The sequence below is a fragment of the Sphaeramia orbicularis genome, chromosome 19 (genome assembly GCF_902148855.1).
Source record: "Sphaeramia orbicularis chromosome 19, fSphaOr1.1, whole genome shotgun sequence".
NCBI classification, from domain to species: domain Eukaryota; kingdom Metazoa; phylum Chordata; class Actinopteri; order Kurtiformes; family Apogonidae; genus Sphaeramia; species Sphaeramia orbicularis.
In genome coordinates this window covers 10,921,275-10,941,838 of record NC_043975.1, presented here as the reverse complement: position 1 = coordinate 10,941,838, position 20,564 = coordinate 10,921,275, and the positions used below count along the sequence as shown (strand labels likewise).

The following is a 20,564-nucleotide window of genomic DNA, read 5'->3' as shown; positions in this document are numbered from 1 at the left end:
GCAAAAAAAAATGTCTGGGGTCGCCAGAAATTTGTGATGTTAAAATGGGGTCATGAGCCAAAAAAGGTTGGGAACTACTGCTCTAAATGCCACAAACGTTCTGTGTTCAGTGTCAGTTTGTGTCTGATATAGTTTTTCAGGAAAAAAAAAAGTCTTTCACTGGACTTAAACTTTTTAAAAAAATAAACTACCTGGACATTATGAATAACACACATCTTTATTCTAATTATTAAAACAGTTGAACACCAGGTTTTTCCTTCTCTTTCAGGTTTGTTTTTAGTGTTTGTGTAGTGATAGTTGTTGCAAACTTAACCATGCATGGTTTCTTCTTCGTGTGGGATAGGTGCCTTATTGCATACGATGTAGAGATGTATACTGAGGTGTTATTTGAGATAAGGAAGTTTAGGGTTTCAGGTTTTGTTTTTCATTGTAACCCAGTCTATTTTAATTTGCCATCACTAGGTGTGTACCCTAACGGCTTCTTAATCACATTCTGAAGTTCCACGGCATTAAATGTCTACGGGAGCAGCAAACTTCCAGAATTTTCACTCACTTGAGGTGCTTCTTTTTTCTTTTTACCATTTTTACAGGAGGAATAAAGTGCACAGATGGAGTGGAAAACACCTTTTTTGTGCATAAATTTCAATATAGTAAATACTTATCTCGTGTCATTGACCACCTGTATGTGATGTTTTTCCAGATTTTCCAATAAAATGTGAAAACATGTCTAGGAATACATCGCAACTGATGAGAAGCCAGAATTATTCCTTTCATTCCTATGATTTATTAGTGAAAAAAATACATCACAGACATTTTACCTGGAAAACAGAATGCTCTTCTTCTATGCTTTTTATTCGAGCTACATGTAACATAACCTGCAGCACCACCTAGAATATTTAGTCCAAACCACTAAATATAAACAGACATAATTCACATTTACTTAGCTACAGGCAACTATTACTTTTACTTTAATGCATGTTATTGTTTTTCCTGAACACTGGTGTCTGTCGTCATGTTCTTTGTTGTTTTTATCCATCCCCAACTTCCTCCTAAAGTTGTTTATGTCAGTCCGTTTTTAATTTTAGTTTTAGTCTAGTCTTTGTGCCAAACTCTCATTTCAGTCTTTATTAGTTTTAATCACGTTCATAGCTTTTTCGTCTAGTCAAGTTTTAGTCGACTAAAACTCTGAGCATTTTAGCTAGAATAATACATGACTATTTTCGTCTACTTTTAATCGAAACGGTGCGAAACGTCTGGTAACCTGCGGACTTCACAGTTTTACTGCAGGTGTACATGCAACTAAGAATTATAACGTCAATTCGTCTCGTTAACGAAATGAAGAGACATTTCATCACAGTTTTTGTTTGGTAAGCTACATTTAGTCTAGTTTTTATTAGTCAACAATATTGCATTATATATTTAATTGTAGTTATCGTCACATGACCACCATTTTCGTTACGCGATAAAGGTTCATTGACAAAGATATTTCGTCATAATTTTTGTTGATAAAAGCAACACCACTGGCTCCTTCTAAGGATCGTCCCTATTTATCACATGTCACTTTCTTTCTTACGTACTGTTTATCAGATATCTGCAATAAATCGCCAAACTAGATCAAGAGTTATGTGAACACCAGTAGTTTTAACACAAACCAACTAGCATTAGAATGCAGTCAGGCTGGTGTCATCGACCATCATCAAGATCGATTTCAGCCCAAATGGATGGAACAATAACAGAAAATATCATTCTCACTCAATAAGAGTATAAAGAAAGAAACAATGTGGGAGAAAAAAGATAAAAAATAAAATTGGACCATAGAGAAAAGGCATCAAAATGTATTAACTTCTGCTGCTGATAGTGAAAACTGATGTGCACATTGAAGTTAACGTTCATTATTTTCAATATATAGAACTCAAGTAAGTAATGCTTCAGATTTTTAATACATTTCCCACATAAATAGCTGGAAAAAATGTCCTACACTGCAAAAATCTAAATCTTACCAAGTGTATTTTTCTCATTTCTTGTCAAAATATCTCATCAGACTTAAAATAAGCCACAATCACCTCAAGAGTAACTTGTCGGTGAGATATAAGAACTTATTTTTAGACGATACATCTTGATAATTTTCACTTTTGTTTAATTATTTTTTGCTTAATTTGAGATTTTTTTTGCTTAATTCAAGCAAAAAAAAAATCTGCCAATGGAACAAGTGAAAATTATCTTGGTAAGATTTCTTGAAATAAGATTTTCAAGATCTATTGTCTAAAAATAAGTCCTTATATCTCACTGAAAAGTTCCTCTTTAAGTGATTAATTTTCTCATTTCTAGTCAAAATATCTCATCATACTTAAAATTAGACACACACTTGATAAGATTTAGATTTTTTCCAGTGTACAAAAGTCTTAACATTAGTCTTATACTGCAAATACTTTTTAGAATTAGTATTTTTTACTTTAACTCAAGTACAAAAGTCCTTCTACTCACAACTTTTCACCCTTTTTTAACACAAATATCTGCACCCACACATCTGCTCCCTCACCAGGTTAACATCCGTCATCTTGTTGGCCAATAACTGGCGCTACATTCTGCTTTTTAGCTCAGATTTTAGCTTTTAGGACGTCGTCGCCTGTTAAAAAGCCCATGCGATTCAATCGTTGACTTACCAGGAACCATTCCAGCGAGTGTGGAGGTGGGGTAGCTGCCCTGGCCTGTAGGGGGTACGTGAGGGGGATACCCGGGTAAGGTTGTGTTGGCCATATCCCGACCTGGGGAGACAAAACGCAACAAAAAAGAACAACAAAAAAGGAGGTCATTAGAGCTGCAGCCAGTAACTGAGGAAGAAATGGTTCATTATATGTGTTTTTAAGGAGGATTATAGTTCAGTTTCAACATAATTGGTTATAAATTCTCCATTTGTAATGACTTTAATCTCAGGGGTCATATTTAGATCCACAAATCCCTCATACTGGTTCATTTTTATCTACTTAAAAATAAGAAGTTGTTCAGCTCATATATAAAGATGTGTTCCTTCTATTGAACTTTCTTTGTTTTACCTTATGTTACTTTATTTCTCAGTTTGTTGAAAGAAAATGCAACCTGCTTATCTCGGTCTGTAATGTTTTCTTTTCTTTTCTTGTTTTTTTTTTTTTTTTTTGTGGGAGTGTATGCTAAAAATAAAGTGCTATACAATAAATCCCTGCTGAATTTGGACCAATAACTGAAGGATTTAATTGTCGTCCAGGGACAAATCATGGGTATGAAGACAAAAAAGACTTAAGGGCATTTCCTGATCTGACAAATCCATGTAAAATAAAGCTTTGGTGTAAAAATATAGTGTATAGATCTTATAATGGAAGAAATAGTGAGGTCTTTCACACCCTGTTTTGTGTTTTTTTTTTTTTAGACTTTGATGAGTTATCTAGTAACTTTATAAACTGGTAACGTTTCCTTTTACAGTGTGAGAATCACTAAGTTCTTACATATATGGTAAAAGTATAGAAGTATAGCTGAAATATTAAGAAAAACTCAACTAAGTCCAGTCTAGGTCAGATATGATTAGAAACACCTCCTGTTACCCATTGAGTCAGGTCACAAGTGTATTTTTTTTAGTATTTCAGCTAAGCTGCTATGTGTGTCTTTACAAAAACTTACTGCGTATTATTGCACTTTAAAAGAAAACTCAATTTTTTCTGTCATCACATACATATACACTGATTAAAATAATAAAAAGCTTTGTTAAATACACAAATCAGGGGCTCTTCAGCTTATTTTGCAGTCTATTCAAGTATTAAGATATGACATAACTGAAAACTATAAACCCAAACAGTCTCTGCTTGTTAAAAAACTCTTTAAGATGTTAAAACCCCAGGTGGGGGGGGAAAAAAAAAAAAAAAAGTATAGTAAGGAGCTTTAGTAAAGCTATGTGGGGAGTTGCGATGCCACCAAACTGCATTAAAAGCTGGAAAAGGTTGAAAACTGTGAAACAAAGCTGACAGGAGAGAGATGTAACGTGCACATAATCCAACATAAAAAATGTCGGATCAGGCTGAAAACTGAAAACACCTGGAAATACTACAGTATTAAACAGGCATAAGACTGGTTTATGTTTATAACTGTACTTGTCGACTTCTTTTTGTAGTCATGTAATTGTGCAGGAAGAGTGCAATATTTCACAAGTGTTTATATATTTTGTATAAATTTTGATAATCAAAAAAGTGTACTGTACTGGTGTGATGCTAGTATGTTAAATGCATGTAACCCTTAGGGCTCCATGGTCACGGCCCCCTGACTGAATTACATGACATTTTCAACACGTCGTAGCGTCAGAAGTCGGTCACATAGACCACTGTGGGCAATTGCATTCGAAACTGCAGACTTGAAACACTCTCCCACTTTTTATTTGATGTTGATAGAGCAAATACAACCAGAGATATGACAGTTTGAAACCGGAGCAAACAAACGTGATTAAAAGTATGAAAATGAGGTGGTGGTGGTGGGGTTATATTTCTGACCATATTTTCAGCATTTTTTGTTGAGAAAACGCCTATGTAAAGATCTGCTTTAATGTCAAATATTTGAGTATAGTTTTAATTTATTACAATTTTAATTTTATATACCTAATATTTGGAACCAATATTCACTTTTAGAGTCTTTGAAAAGGTTCATTAAGCATCTTTGTGTTATTTATGCAATAAATTATATACATTTTTCAAATGTTGTATTTTTTTGGCCTTTTATGTTAATATAGTAGGTTAAAGTGGAAAAAATAATAGGCAGTCGAGACAGATGAAGTTGTGCTGAGGAAAAAAAAAGATACTAAACATAGGTATAGTAAAAATTTCTTTATATGGTATTTAAAGGCAAAATCAAAAGTACTTGAACAGCCAAAATAGGCTCAGACCCCTAAGGGTTAATTAACAGTATTTCTATGAGTACCTTAGTAACATTTTGCAAAGTAAAGCATTATCACCAGCTTTAACATCTGGCTTTAGTGTAAAAGCTCAAGATGCAAACCAATGCCAACGTACAGTTGCGGAAAAAAAATATTAAACCACCCTTATTTTCTTCAATTTCTTGTTCATTTTAACAACTAAAGGTACATTTATTTGGACAAATATAATAACATCAAAAATTGCTCATACGAGTTTAATTTCAGAGCTGATATCTAGCCATTTTTCATGTTTTTCTTGATAATAACCAAAATCACTTCAGTTCTTACATCAATATCTATGGCATTGCACTGACAAAAACAGAGCTTTTAGGCTTTCCATGTTTTCTTTTGTCTGTTTTAGTCACATGATACACACAGGAGTTAGTACTTGATTGTATAACCATTGTTTTGGTGACTTTTCATGGTCTAATAATTTTTTCCGTGACTGTAATTCCTGTATTTTTTTATGTATCTTTTTTTTTTTAAGTATCTGAGATTTCAATCCAGCAAAAACAACAAACCTATTTGTACAATACTGTATATTTTCAATAACATGTATAAAATAGCTCATAAATGGCTTTTTGTCAATTCAAGATAACAATGCAGTCATTTGGAATCACTTCAGTTCTTACATCAATATCTATGGCATTGTACTGATAAAAACAGTGCTTTTAGGCATTCCAGGTTTTCTCTTCTGTCCGTTTTAGTCACATGATACACACAGGAGTTAGTACTGGATTGCATCACCATTGTTTTTTATGACTTTTGATGGTCTAATAATTTTTTTCCGCCAATGTATAAAGTCTTAAAATGCAAACCAGTGCCAAAATACTTAGACATAAAATCACTATATTGACTCATCACCGCTGCAGGCCAGTCATCACAACATTTACACCCATACATGAACCTGCACACATGAAAACTTAACCGCATTTGCATAACAGTGCATCTTAACTCCACTGTTGGAAATGTCACGTACGTACTGACCCATCTGCCCAGCATTACCCATCATGCCGCAGACATGCAGCTCTGTAATTAGAGCTGACGGTTTGAACTCACTAACCACTGCGACGTTTGGACTACGGCATGTGACCCCAATAGGGTCAAAGGAGGCCCCTGTTACAGTATATTGTGAGCAGCGAGGGCCACTCGCACTGAAAGGGCTTTAGCCTTAATGAGGATCAAGTGGACAAAATGCACCGTAACACCACAATACACACTGACGCTCTAATCCACAGCACTGGAAAGCCCCCGAAACAGAAAAACCGAAAGAACACTATGAAAACTGGGGATTTTCTCTTTTCCGAATGGGCCACATTTCAGTACTTTCCATATCAAATGCAAATTAATCTGCCAATCAAATGTTTTTGGTCTTAACAAGCTGAAGTTATGCAGTGAACCTTATGATGCATTGGTTATCCACTCCTTTGGCAAAGTTTAAAAAAAAAAAAGTACCTTAAGTTTAAAATTTTTCAGAAATATTGAATTGAGGTGGTAGAATTTTTTTTTTTTTAAATTATTATTATGGTGTGAATGCTCGATGCTGTACACATTTAGGTTTAGGTAAGCAGTGTATTAGTTGAAAAAGACAGGCAAAAAAATACGCTTTTGCTTCTAGCCTATTCCTTCTTTGGTTTTTATGTTTATTCTTTATTTTATTTATTATTAGGATCCCATTAGCTGATGCAGGACATCAACTACTCTTCCTGGGGTCTTCCCATTCTAAACAGACATACAGTATCCATTTCCAAGCATGAAAACAATGTGATTCACCCTTATATTTCCTTCTTAAGAACACTCAACAGTCAAACAAAACAACATTAACAATAATAACAATATTATGATTGATGTACTGAGTACAATGATTGATGTAAAACCAAAAATAAATTCATTCATTCGTTCATTCAACAATGAAACATTATCTTTACATGTAGAAAAAGCAAATGTTATTGAGTGATATTGTGACTTTTTGCTGCATATTTTTAAGATAACATGACATAGTAACATTAAAAATGCCGTTTTCAGCCACATTATGCATCATTTATCAACAAAAACATTACCTGAACATCTTAAATATGGTTGTTATAACCAGCCTACACTGAACTGGCTAAATAAAAACTTCCACTTTCACTCATCAAGCTTTGATAATGTAGGACTCAGACCATTTACGTTGAAGAAATGTAAGGTTTAACAGTGAAGTAAAGTTAATTCATGGATTTGTTAAAAACATACTGAGTGTTTACCCATTTACCTATTTACATTTATTTATTTACAGTTTTATTTTACATATTTACACATTTAAATATTCTCATTTGTAGTATACAAGCAGCTAAGATAATGTATTGAATCTGTCTTTCTAAATCACTTACATTTACCGATCTAAGTACTGCTAGCTCCTGATTGGTTAGTTCAGTCATGTGAGGAGATGTGTCAGGAAGTGTTGTGGCCGTATGTGAAAAATAAAGCTCTGTTTAAGAAGAAATCCATCTACGTCCTGCTGTCTCATTTTGTTTTTTATAAAGAGTGAACCATTAACCACCAACGAACCTTCACGTTACAATAACAGGATGGATTTCAGTGGAGGTTTCTAACCATATCTAAGTTATAACCAACCAAAACAGGTTAGAAGTACGCTGGACTTAATATTTCAGCTTAAATCTGACATTTTAAATGGTATAACATTTCCAAAACAGGTTTCCATTTAGTGCAGGGGTGTCAAACTCATTTTCTCTGGGGGCCAAATTTAGCCCAATTTAATCTGAAGTGGGCCGGACCAGTAAAATAATAGCATGATAGCCAATAAATAATGACGACTCCAAATTGTTTTAGTGCAAAAAATAACATTCAGTTATGCCAATATATACATTTACAATCTATCCAAATAAAAAGCATGTGAATAACCTAGGAAAAAAAATGCAATTTGATAAGAAATATATGCACAATTTTATCAATATTATGCCTCGACTTATCATTTATACATGTGCATTACAGATCAGATCTACAAAGGCACAAAACATGTAGTAACAGGCAGAATATTGTTAAAATTGCACTTAAAGTTTTTTAGACATTTCAGGTTGTTCATATTTGTTCAGGTTATTAACATTTTATTGTTAAAGGATAGTTTGTAAATGTAAACATTTTCATAATTTAATGTTTTTTTTGCATTAAATCAAAGGGAAAAAATGGTGTTGTCATTATTTCTAGGTTATTATGATATTATTTTTGAGTTTGATGCCCTAACTTGCACTTTGCAAATTCATCCCTTTGGCGGGCCAGTTTTGGCCCCCGGGCCGCATGTTTGACACCTGGTATTTAATGTATGAGCAATAATGGCTTTAAATTTCTACATCAAACCTGCAAAAAACTAAAAATTTAACCAAAAATGTCTCTAAAATATTAAAAAATCCTGCTTATAACCTTCATATTTCACCAATGCACACACAAACCTTCACATTTCAACAGGTAAAGATGGCGTTACATTTAATGCCATTATCCCTTATCCTACATACAGCGATATAAATAAGCCTTGAGGCAATCCATAGTAGATTTTGCATCCCCATCACTTCTGTTTTGCAGTTGATTCTCTAAATGTACAAAAAAAACCCTGCCATATGTGATCATATGTAATGTGACAAAGAAACCATTTAATCTTATGTTGCGCTGAACAACTGTTTTCCATTATCCGGGAGCCTGAGCGCTGATCGGAGCTTTGTGTGAGGCCTGTAGAGATGTGTCTTTTGGTTAAAGTGCTGCAGAGTTAAGAGCTTTACAGACAAGAGTGAGGTCATGCCGGACCTTTCATTTATAATAAGAATTAGTTAGCCACAAGCCAGTGCACATAAGTCAAAGGGAGTCGTGGGAGTAGAGTAGGTGGGGGGTCCGATGGGGGCCGAGGCCATTGTGTCTGTGTGTGTGTGTGTGTGTGTGTGTCTGTGGATGTGTTGTGTGAGTGTGGCAGTTGTAGACATTAATAAAAGTAAATATTCTTATCTCCGCATTAACTTAACGGAACAGAACCTGCCTTTATTATTGCCTGTGAATGCGATTTCCTCACCTCTTCAGTAAAAAATGTGTTTATTTCATTATATAACAGTTTATTTTTATATAATAGCTAAACACATACATCATTAGTTAATAACAATTCAAGAAAATGCCACATGGTGTTATAATACCTACTGCAAAGCTTATATAATGTAAGGAAATTTGTGGTTTTTTTCATCTTATGTTGCATTACTTCACTAATTTATGTCCGTTTCTGTGTTCATTCTATGCAAAACACTTACATCCCTTATCATAAAACACTTTGAGTTAAATTTCTTGAATGAATTTTTATTATTATCTGTATTATTGCAATGCCACATATTATATCTATTGCAAACCTTGTATAATGTAAGGAAATTTGTGTCTTTTTCACCTTATCTTGCATTAATTCACTAATTTATGTGTATTTTTGTGTTTATTCTATGCAAAACACATACATCTCTTATCATAAAACACTTTGAGTTAAATTTCTTGAATGAATTTTTAGTATTATCTGTATTATTGCAATGCCACTTGTTATTATATCTATTGCAAGCCTTGTATAATGTAAGGAAATTTGTGTCTTTTTCACCTTATCTTGCATTAATTTACTAATTTATGTCCACTTCTGTGTTCATTCTATGCAAAACATGATGCATCTCTTATCATAAAACACTTTAAGTTAAACTTCTTGAATTAATTTTTATTATCTGTATTATTGCAATGCCACATATTATAATATCTATCGCAAAGCTTGTATAATGCAAGGAAATTAGTCTCTTTTTCACCTTATCTTGCATTAATTCACTAATTTATGTGCATTTTTTAGTTCATTCTATGCAAAACATGATGCATCTCTTATCATAAAACACTTTCAGTTAAACTTCTTGAATGAATTTTTATTATTATCTGAATTATTGCGATGCCACATGTTGTTATAATATCTATTGCAGAGCTTTTATAATGTAAGGAAATTTGTCTCTTTTTCACCTTATCTTGCATTAATTCACTAATTTATGTCCGTTTCTGTGTTCATTCCATGCAAAACACTTACATCTCTTATCATAAAACACTTTGAGTTAAATTTCTTGAATGAATTTTTATTATTTGTATTATTGCAATGCCACATATTATAATATCTATCGCAAAGCTTGTATAATGCAAGGAAATTTGTCTCTTTTTCACCTTATCTTGCATTAATTCACTAATTTATGTGCATTTTTGAGTTCATTCTATGCAAAACACATACATCTCTTATCACAAAACACTTTGAGTTGAATTTCTATAATGAATTTTTATTATCTGTATTATTGCAATTAAAATCTTATGATCGGATACACTGGATTACTGTTAGGACTGAAAAATAAATAATCCGCATAAAAATTTTAAGGAAACAGCAGCTGAAAGGTCTTAGATACGAGCTGAAATCTGGTCTAAAGGTTAAAAAACAATATTTTTTTGGTTTATTTTGTTAACATATAGGTCAATTACATCTGGCCTGTCGTTTATTGATATTAGCCCCAATTCAGATATAGTGGATTTAAGTCATCAATATCCAATACTAACTACCTGACCCCCTCTAGACACTTCAGCCTTCATTCAATAACAAACAAAACCTATATTTTTGGCTTTTAATTGCACAATAAAGTAAAATAAACATCAAAAATCAACAAATAAAATGAATAAATGTCATATAAACAAGTATCATCCATACATTTGGCATCATTTTCCTTTTTTTTTTTTTTTTTTTTTTTTTTTTTTACGTTGGAACAATAATAATAGCAGCTTTAGCGAGATGCTGTTGTTGTATATTTGTGGATACAGTGCGCAGTTGGTGCCAGCAGCTCTGTGACTGTTGCTTTATGTCCCCTTTAAAGCCCTCTTTCAGAGAGGCACCGGTTGGGAAACTCTCTGTACTGCAATGATAGCCTCATTAGCTGCTTCCTAGCCTTTGTTGTTTTTTACAACAGAGATGTGTGTCCAGATTCTCATTAAAAGATGGGCTTCTTTATATTGTCTGCTTCCTCTGACAGTCCCCTTAGATTGAACGCCAACAAATCAAGCTATTTATTTTCCTCTCTGCCCTCTTTTTTTTTTTCTTTTTTCTCCGTTGCTGCGAAAATCAATTCAAAGATTTTTTGGGTTTGCTGTTACAAAACCCTGTTGATTTCCGTCTTAATTTGAGAGGTGGCTTGTAGTCGTTGCTGCTGCTGAGCTGTGAGTACAGTACTTCCAGCTTTTTAGTGAGAAGGTTTTACACAGAAGATCTGCTGGTACCGTTTGGGGGTTTGTGGTTTTTTTTTTTGTTTGTTTTTTTTTTTGGTGGTGTTTGACAAACTTCAGAACGAGGCTGACTCCAGTTGACTTCTCGATAATAACCAAAATCACTTCAGTTCTTACATCAATATCTATGGCACAGGTGTCAAACATGCGGCCCGGGGGCCAAATCCGGCCCGCCAAAGGGTCCAGTCCAGCCCTTTGGATGAATGTGTGAAAAGCACAAATTACACTTAGATATTAACAATCCTTTTAGTTCGGGTTCCACATTCACACCAATTCAATCTAAAGAGGGCAGGATCATTAAAATACTATCATAATAACATATTAATAATGACAACTCCAAATTTTTCTCTTTGGAAATGTAAATATTTTCATGTATTTACACTAAAACAAAGTATAATTTCGCAAAAACCGTTAATAATCTGCACAAATATGAACAACCTGAAATGTCTTAAGAGAAGTCAGTACAATTTTAACAAGATTCCACCTGTTATTAAATGTTTTGTGTATTTGTAGATCCACTGTGATCTGTAAGTTATAATGTACATGTGTAAATGATAAACAAAGGAATAATATTGTTAAAATTACATTTATTTTTTCAGTTTGTTCATGTTATTCACATGTTTTGAAAAGATAGTTTGCAGATGTAAAGCTTTTCATAATATAAATTTACTTTTTCGCTCTAAAACATAGAGAAAAGTTTGGAGTTGACATTATTTATATCTTATTATGTTACTATTTTACTGGTTCAGCCCACTTCAGATCTAATTTAGCTGAATGTGGCCCCTGAACTAAAATGATTTGACACCCCTGATCTATGGCATTGTACTGACAAAAACAGTGCTTTTAGGCATTCCATGTTTTCTTTTCTGTCTGTTTTAGTCACATGATACACACAGGAGTTAGTATTTGATTGCATAACCATTGTTTTTGATGACTTTTGATGGTCTAATAATTTTTTCCATGACTGTAATTCCTGTTTTTTTTTATGATTCTGTTGTGTTTCTGTAAATTGGCTTAGAGTCTGGTTTTGACTGGTTTTGACCAACTCTATATATAAAGTGTCATGAGACAACTTTTGTTGTGATCTGGCACTATATAAATAAAGTTTGATTGATTGAGTGATTTGATTGGTTTTCCCCTGTAAGTCGCTTTGGAAAAAAGCGTCTGCCAAATGCATAAATGTAAATGTATGTATCTGAGGGAAAGAGAATGAGAAATAAATAAATTTGGTCATTTCAGTCCTGCAAAAACAACAAACCTACTTGTACAGTACCGTATATTTTCAGTAACATGTATAAAATAGCTCATAAGTGGCTTTTTGTCAATTCAAGATAACAATGCAGTCCTATGGAAACACTTCAGTTCTTATAGTTATGGCACTGTACTGACAAAAACAAGACTTTTAGGCATTCCATGTTTTCTTTTGTCTGTTTTAGTCACATGATACACACAGGAGTTACTATTTGATTGCATAACCATTGTTTTTGATGGTCTAATAATTTTTTCCGTGACTGTAATTCCTGTATTTTTATGTATCTGAGGAAAAGAGAATGAGAAATAAATGAATTTGGTCATTTCAGTCCTGCAAAAACAACAAACTTATTTGCACAGTACTGTATATTTTCAGTAACATGTATAAAATAGCTCATAAGTGGCTTTTTGTCAATTCAAGATAACAATGCAGTCCTGTGGAAACACTTCAGTTCTTACATCAATATCTATGGCATTGTACTGACAAAAACAGGACTTTTAGGCATTCCATGTTTTCTTTTCTGTCTGTTTTAGTCACATGATACACACAGGAGTTAGTATTTGATTGCATAACCATTGTTTCTGATGACTTTGATGGTCTAATAATTTTTTCCACCACTGTATAAAGTCTTAAAATGCACATTAGTGCCGAAATACTTATACATAAAATCACATCTTAATCACAGTATATTGACTCATCACCGCTGCAGGCCACTCATCACAACATTTATACCCATACATCAACCCGCACACACATGAAAACGTAACCGCATTTGCATAACGGTGCGTCTTAACTCCATTTGACGAACTTCAGAACGAGGCTGACTCCAGTCGACTTCTGCAGAGAACGATTGATTCACGAGGCTATTTTTCTTCTGTTTTTTTTATTTTCTTATCATATGTGAAGACAGAGATTCATGGGGGTTTATCTCAACCTACAACAACGTGACAAGAAGCATAATGCACAGCCTTTTGCATTAACATCGGTTTCTTAAAACAAACAGAAAATCAGGGTGACCTTCTTTGTATTTGGCACAGGAACAAAGTCATTTGTGAATGACTCTTTTGCTTGCAAGAGTATTAAATTTAGCATGACAGGGACACCTTCATGTTTGCTACAACAACAACCAAAAATCTTTGACCTCCATTTTCTAGGCTATATGCAGAATGGGGCAATTTATCACCAGCCAAAAAATCTCAACACCCTAATTAATTACAACTAAGTAAAGAATGTTTGGAGAGCCAAATTGCTTTAATTCCCCAAACACCGGCTGAAAGTCATTCATTATCAAATGTGTGCTCAAAGGTTAGTTTGCTTTTGTGAAGACGAAATAAGCATTAATTTCCGAGCCTGAGCCTGAGTTTCCCCCTGTGGGAAGACAGGCGAGTGGTTTGTCATGAGGCCACACTTCACTTACGGCAGGTTCGCCATCTGATCGTTGCTCGCTGCTCACTGGACAACGGCAGGTCCCGGTATTTTTTTGTGGCGGTTCACCCTCGGAGCGCTCACTCCATCCCCTTAATTGAATGTTTAGTTTTGGTCGTATTTGCTGGACAAACTTTTGTTTCATACCAGGAAGGGATAAAGACCGGAGGCTGCTGCTTGAACAGAGAAGTGTCATTGACACAGGGGGTTTTAAGCCTTTGGCAGTCTCCATTAACAGGCCCAGCAGGGAATACGTTTAAAGAGTCTTCAGTATGCAGTCACTGAGTAGAGATGTGTAAAACTCCCACTGAATGCTCAAGGGAATCGGCGCAGCGCTCGGAGACGGCTCTCAACTCTGAAGCGCCATCAAGAAAACAGGCGGGCTCGGGCTAATTTCAGGAAATACAGAAACTCGTCTATAGAAATGGTGGACAATTGGCCATATCGAAGCCATCTCTCCATTTATTTCTCAAAAAAATACACAAAAAGTTCCTTCTTCTACTATTCATAAATTCAGCCAAGGCTCGCACTATCTGAATTTTAAGCAGTCCGAATGAAGAAGAATAAGAAGCACTTGAGATGAAATCCATCTCTCGAAGGGAATTCATCAAAGAAATTACTTCCCATATCAACAATAGAAATTACCTCACAATATGCAATTGTCCTATCCACATATTCATGGAACCCTTTGGTGTTTTTTATGGGGTAAGAGGGACTATTTAGCAGGTAATACAGCATTAATGTGGAGGAGAGGGAGAAAAAAAAACTGTTTTAATGGAAGTGGCTTCTTGCTTCTGAATTTCGATGATGTGCACAATGCCCTTAAATCCCTTTCTTATTTGAGGCTGCTTTGCAGGTACTTTTGAGCCTTAATAGGATAAGCAGAGGACACAAAAGATTTCTATCGCTCAAGTCTTTCAGTTCGCTGAGAATCCCGATCTCTGGCAATGAGCACTTCATGAATCATTCATTTTTAATAGATTATGCAAATTCCAGCACATAAAATCAACAAGATCAATAACTGCAGGCATTTTAATTGGTGTTAGAAAACATTTTAAGGATGAACATAATCTCCAGTTCTTTCCCCCGTAAAGGCACAATTAATTTGAAATTGGATCTCGGCCTAAATACTGTAGATAATTTACTACTTTTTGCACGGCTTAAAATTCCTCTGGTAGGCTTATCGCTGCAAAGTAAACTGTAATGCTCAGCCATTAGTGAGACCACACACCTGAATATCACCTATTATCCACACAGGCACTGAGGGAAAACCAAGCAGAGGAGCCACTAACCAAATACTAATTACCAACAGGAAGAGACTGTTTGTTTCATTAGTTTGACCTCTGGATGTTTTATTTCTCTGCTTCGATCAGAGATGGAAAAACACGAAAGCATGACATTTGTTTTTCACATTCAAACACACACACACACATACTGCAACTCCAGTACATCCACTGCAGTAGAATTCAGTGGGACTTTTTCAGCTTTTACTGCACTATACATTTCAGATTTCACTGGAAAAGTAATGAATAAGTTGATTTGTTGAAGGACAGGAAGTGAGTTTTGATCAGGAAGTTATTTTTCATTTTTAAGGGTCAATACTAAACTGTTCTCATGTCTAGATGGAGATTTGCCTTGACTGATTTTCTGTTCAATCTGAAGACTTCATCTAAAGGATATTTAGCTAAAAATTGAGATTTAATTGGCAGAGTCATGGAAAATTACTAAAACTGTCAGTTATTTTGCAGATTTTACACATACGTCCTGTAAAATACAACGTCAGACGCTCCTATTCCGGCTGTAGCACTGATATAACCATTAGTTTTGCTTTATAATAACTTTTTAATATATTATTTTGAGGAATATGAACACATTTTAATGTTTTTCTTTCTTTCAAACCAAAAAGCAAACTTTCCGCAAGTCCAACTGAACATTTTTGTTATGTCCGTGCTCTAAATGACAGTATTTTTTATTTATTTATTTTTTTTTATTTAGAATTTGTTTATTCTAGAAGCTACCAGAGTCTAGCTTTTTTTTTTTTTTTTTTTTTTTTTGAATCAAATGTTCATTTTACTGAAATACTGACTGCAAATAGTAAAACCAGTGGCTTCTTGTTTTTTCCAACAGCTGTGTCTACGCTGTCAGACCAGAAAAATGAAAAGGAAGGTCAACCTAAATCAGATTCAACAAACGTGGACACTGATTGTTATCTGTGGACTGACTTTTTCAACTTTTACTGCACTATGAATTTAAAATTTCACTGGAAAATAATGAATAAGTTGATTTGTTGAAGGACAGGAAGTGAGTTTTGATCAGGAAGTCGTTATTTTTTATTTTTAAGGGTTGATACTAAACTGTTCTCATGTCTAGATGGAGATTTGCCTCGACTGATTTTCTGTTCAATCTGAAGACTTCATCTAAAGGATATTTAGCTAAAAATTGAGATTTAATTGGCAGAGTCATGGAAAATTACTAAAACTGTCAGTTATTTTGCAGATTTTACACATACATCCTGTAAAATACAACGTCAGACACTCCTATTCCGGCTGTAGCACTGATATAACCATTAGTTTTGCTTTATAATAACTTTTTAATATATTTTTTGAGGAACATGAACACATTTTAATGTTTTTCTTTCTTTCAAACCAAAAAGCGAACTTTCCTCAAGTCCAACTGAACTTCGTGCTCTAAATGACAGTATTTTTTTTTTTTATTTAGAATTTGTTTATTCTAGAAGCTACCAGATTCTAGCTTTTTTTTTTTTTTTTTTTGAATCAAATGTTCATTTTACTGAAATACTGACTACAAATAGTAAAACCAGTGGCTTCTTGTTTTTTCCAACAGCTATGTCTACACTGTCAAACCAAAAAAAATGAAAAGAAAGGTCGACCTAAATCAGATTCAACAAACGTGGACACTGATTGTTATTTGTGGACTTTTTCCAACTTTTACTGCACTATGAATTTAAGATTTCACTGGAAAATAATGAATAAGTTGATTTTGCTGAAGGACAGGAAGTGAGTTTTGATCAGGAAGTTGTTATTTTTTTATTTTTAAGGGTTGATACTAAACTTTCCTCATGTCTAGATAGAGATTTGCCGTGATTTTTTTCTGTCAGATTGATTTTCTGTTCAATCTGAAGACGTCATCTAAAGAATATTTAGCTAAAAATTAAGATTTAATTAGCAGATTCATGGAACATTAATATAACCGTCAGTTATTTTGCAGATTTTACTCATACATCCTGTAAAATACAACCTCAGAGACACTCCTATTCCAGCTGAAGTACTGATACAACTATTAGTTTTGCTTTATTATAACTTTTTTGTTGAGGAATATGAACACATCTCAATGTTTTTCTTTCTTTCAAACCAAAAAGCGAACTTTCCTCAAGTCCAACCGAACTTTTTTGTTATGTTTGTGCTCTAAATTACAGTTTTGTTTTTTTTTTTTATTTAGAATTTGTTTATTCTAGAAGCTACCAGATTCTAGCTTTTTTTTTTTTTTTTTTTTTTTTAAATCAAATGCCCATTTTACTCAAATACTGACTACAAATAATAAAACCAGTGGCCTCTTGTTTTTTCCAACAGCTGTCTATGCTGTCAAACCAAAAAAATGAAAAGAAAGGTCGACCTAAATCAGATTCAACAAACGTGGACACTGATTGTTATTTGTGGACTGACTGTTGTTTTCTGTCTCAGCTGCAATAAAAGCAGATGCAGACAGATGCCCAGCGAACTTCACTTCATATGACCTTTAGTGCGGATTTATAAAAAACAAAACAAAAAAAACCCTCAACTTTTAACACCAAGTGGCCAAATAACTTCATGGAATGCAATGTTTAAAGTATTCCAAAATATGCTCATTAGCTAATGCAGTCCTTTTTTTCTGTTTTTTTTTTTTTTTGACAACATTCAATAAAACAATACAGTTCATCAAAAATGTAAATTAAGATCCTTGTTGGATTTCAATGCATTTAAACTGTACAAAGCAACATTTTTCATCCATGACAGGTTTAGAAAAAAAAAAAAAAAAAAAATCCAAGATTTAAGTGAAATGTAATCAGTAGTTTATATAATAAACTGATAAATGTTGAAATTCAGTACATTTTATGGCACCGACCAAGTACAAGCTTTATAAACTAAACATTTTGAAACATGTTTTGTCATTTCATACCAAATTTCCGTACCTAAGGTGTCTATACATTATTGATTAATGATATTACATAGTAAGAAACTCAAAGTTGTGTTAAATGGGTATATTTTTACATCATTAAGCTGCGTTAAGTGAATAAAAATACAAAAAATGTGAAAAGTAAAAAAGCGTGATTTTTTTTTTTACACTTGTTATTGAAAAAGTTGAATTCAGGGGAAGTTGTTAACGCCACTGATTCCAGCATTAACATTTTTAAAAGTCATCAAGCCACACTCAGACATGAAATACTGAAACATGTGGTCTCTTATTTTTTTACTAGAGCTAGACATCAACGTGCTTCTACTTTAAGTTGTTTTTTCCTATATTGCTTTTCCTATTGCACATATTGCTGGAAACAACTACTGTTCAAATATGCAAACTCTATTTTTACAGAGCTCAGCTTACTGAAAATACATGATTTTGTTGACCTTAAGTAGTGGTAGTGATGCACAAGACATGCAATAATCTTCTCCCTCCTTCCATCCAGGACATGTTTGAATGTAGAAGTCAGTATAGTCTCAGAGGAACCGACATTTTTAAAAAAGCTAAGGCAAGAACAAGTTAAAAAAAAAAGTAGATGTATTTCCGTTGGAGGGGTTAATCTTTGGAATGGCCTAGAAGATCGATTCAAACAGTCAGAAACAATTACAACTTTTAAAACAATATACATATGAACTATTATTCCAAAATATAGAGCTCAGGATTGACTAAAGAAAATACTTGTTTAAAAGACTAGGATCAATGTTGGTAGGTGAGATAAGGACAGAATTTACCTTAATTAAATTAAATATGTATTCTCTTCTGTTGCATATTTAGCAATGATTTGGAAATGTTTTGTTTGTTTGTTTTCATGTGGAAACATTATGTTAACTGTAAATAGGGTTAGGCAAAATAAGTCTTCAGCCTAAACCCTTTCAGTCACATTGTATATGGAACAATAGATATGTTGTTTTTGTTTTTGTTTGATGTTTCAAGTAATTAATGACCAAATAAACTACTACTACAACTACTACTTGATTGCATAACCATTGTTTTTGATGACTTTTGATGGTCTAATAACTTTTTCAGCGACTGTATATTGTGTATGTATTAAAACAAAACAAAACAAAAAAAACGGGAGGCATAAATATGGCATGAATACAATAAAATAGATCTTTGTTAGCAACTTTTAGTGCATGCACTGAGAAAATAACTAATGCGTTGTGTTTCAGGTGCAGCCTTTAAGCTAGTTTTCCTTGAAAAGTTTTATTACTTTATGAAAGTCATCAAAAATTAATAAAACCACACAGTGTAGAACAGAAAAGTAAACATCAGTGTATGAGCCAGAGTCAATGTCATGACATTTTTTTAACTAAATGAGTCTTGTCATCTCAGACTGATGGTTTCCTTTATGTCAGAGCAAGTTTTGGAAAGTGTTTGTGTCCTGATAGTAGAGATCATCCAGAGAGAATATGTGAAGCCTAAACCCTTTGGCATTTCACATTGTATATGGAACAATAGATATGTTGTTTTTGTTTGTTGTTTAAAGTAATTAAAGACCGAATAAACTAGTACTACTGCTACTAGATTGCACAACCATTGTTTCTGATGACTTTTGATGGTCTAATAATTTTTTCCACGACTGTATATTGTGTGTATATGGCATGAATACAATAAAATAGATCCTTGTTAGCAAATTTTAGTGCATGCACTGAGAAAGTAACTCATCTGTTATGTTTAAGGTGCAGTCTTGTAGAAGCTGATAACGTAATAACGGCCAATAACATAATAAATTTGCCATTTTTAAAATGTAATAGGCCAAAAACATAATAAAAGTCCTGAACCGATAACGTAATAACTTTAGGCCAATAACGTTATAACTTAGTGGCTGGTTATTACGTTATTGGCCTGGTTAAAAAAAAAAAAATTCTTTGCAAATGTAATAACTGAGCCAATAATGCATTAAGTCATAACATTATTGGCCAAAAGCTATTTTGTTATCGGTTCAGGACTTTTATTACGTTATTAGCCAGATATTACGTTATTGGCCTATGACATTTTAAAAATAGCAAATTTATTACGTTATTGGCTGTTATTGGTCCTTATCATATTATTGGCTTCTACAAGCCTTTAAGATAGTTTTCCTTGAATAGCTTTATTACTTTATGAAAGTCATCAAACATTAATAAAACCACACAGTGTAGAACAGAAAAGTAAACATCAGTGTACGAGCCAGGGTCAATGGCATGACTTATTTTTAACTAAATGAGTCTTGTCATCTCAGACTGATGGTTTCCTTTATGTCAGAGCAAGTTTTGGAAACTGTTTGTGTCCTGATAATAGAGATCATCCACAGAGAATACGTGAAGCCTAAACCCTTTGGCATTTCACATTGTAAATAGAACAATGGATATGTTGTTTTTGTTTGTTGTTTAAAGTAATTAACGACCGATACTACTGCTGAAGTATTATTTTGACCTG

The 20,564-nt window shown here is 33.5% G+C and overlaps 1 protein-coding gene across 2 annotated transcripts in view; it reads right to left on the bottom strand.

Annotated features, from left to right (window-relative positions):
* The window catches only part of LOC115410750 (paired box protein Pax-2a-like), a 77,400-nt gene that overhangs the window by 9,974 nt on the left and 46,862 nt on the right, over positions 1-20,564 (bottom strand). For both annotated transcript variants that reach the window (XM_030122531.1, XM_030122532.1), the window contains exon 8: positions 2,664-2,765. In XM_030122531.1, the coding sequence (XP_029978391.1) occupies positions 2,664-2,765 (102 nt within the window). The remainder of the gene's footprint in view (positions 1-2,663; positions 2,766-20,564) is intronic.